This window comes from Charadrius vociferus, unplaced genomic scaffold, assembly GCF_000708025.1.
Source record: "Charadrius vociferus isolate BGI_N301 unplaced genomic scaffold, ASM70802v2 scaffold2902, whole genome shotgun sequence".
NCBI lineage: Eukaryota > Metazoa > Chordata > Aves > Charadriiformes > Charadriidae > Charadrius > Charadrius vociferus.
The window spans coordinates 1-974 of NW_009647128.1; the positions used below are offsets into that span (position 1 = coordinate 1).

The 974-nt window shown below is 50.2% G+C and overlaps 1 protein-coding gene across 1 annotated transcript in view; it reads right to left on the reverse strand.

Annotated features, from left to right (window-relative positions):
* Positions 1-820: 820 nt before the first annotated feature.
* The window catches only part of LOC104296022 (zinc finger protein 777-like), a gene marked incomplete at both ends in the record, with an annotated part of 5,553 nt that continues 5,399 nt past the window's right edge, over positions 821-974 (reverse strand). Inside the window, one exon of the mRNA XM_009895844.1 lies at positions 821-966. Within this exon, the coding sequence (XP_009894146.1) occupies positions 821-966 (146 nt within the window). The remainder of the gene's footprint in view (positions 967-974) is intronic.

The following is a 974-nucleotide window of genomic DNA, read 5'->3' on the forward strand; positions in this document are numbered from 1 at the left end:
GATTAAGCGCTAGAAATGAGTGTTTGGAGGAGCCTTGCTGATGGGGTCCTACCAGCAAAAGGTTCTTTTACTGCAACTAGTATTTTATTCTATTGTATAATTCATGAGTGCATCACAGCCCCGAGAGCCGGGCAGGCACCTATCAGCGCTTCAAATCTAGACACACGGAGAACTTCCTCGTCATCTGGATCTATTAATTACTCACCTCCTCCTTGTCGCCACGCGCTGCTGAGCGGCTGTCGCGTCCAGCCCGGCTAGCTGGGACGAGGCAGCACCTCTGCAGAGCTCCTGGAGAAAAGCGACCGTGCCAGAATCAGCCTGCAGAGTGTTTTTAAAAAAAGAAAAAAAAAAAAAGAAAAAAAAAAAAAAAAAAAAAAAAGAAAAAGAAAGGAAGTTCAGCTAAGGAATATACCAAATCCACAAAACAGATACTGTTATCCCCACTAAAGAAGTTCCACACTTCAGTTCAGCCTTTAGCTCTTGAGATGTCTATTTTGATTCCACAGTTCACTGAAGTCAAAGTCCCAGTTATGTTCTGAAAACATCACCTCAGTTCTCTTCTTTTTTTTTCCTGCAACTACAATAAAGGTCACTGACTGAAATGGGATTTCCAAAACTAAGTATAATACAAAAACGTCTCCACCAGACCAGCGACGCTACCACACAAAGCTTCCTTGATGTCCATGCCCTGAGCCGGGGGTGGGGGGGATGGAGGGAGGGTGGGAGAGACGAGCGGAGGAGGAAGAGGAGGAGGAGGAGGGCCGGAGGGATGGATGGAGGGAAGGAGGGGAGGGAGAGGAAGCCGTCGGCAGCCCCTCACTCTCCCATGTGCGTCCTCAGGTGGTACTTGAGGGACTGCTTGTAGCGGAAGCACTTGGTGCACTCGGTGCAGGGGTAGGGCCGCTCGCCGGTGTGCGCCCGCTGGTGCTCCAGGAGGTGATGCTTCTGGGTGAAGTTCTTGCCGCACTCGGGGC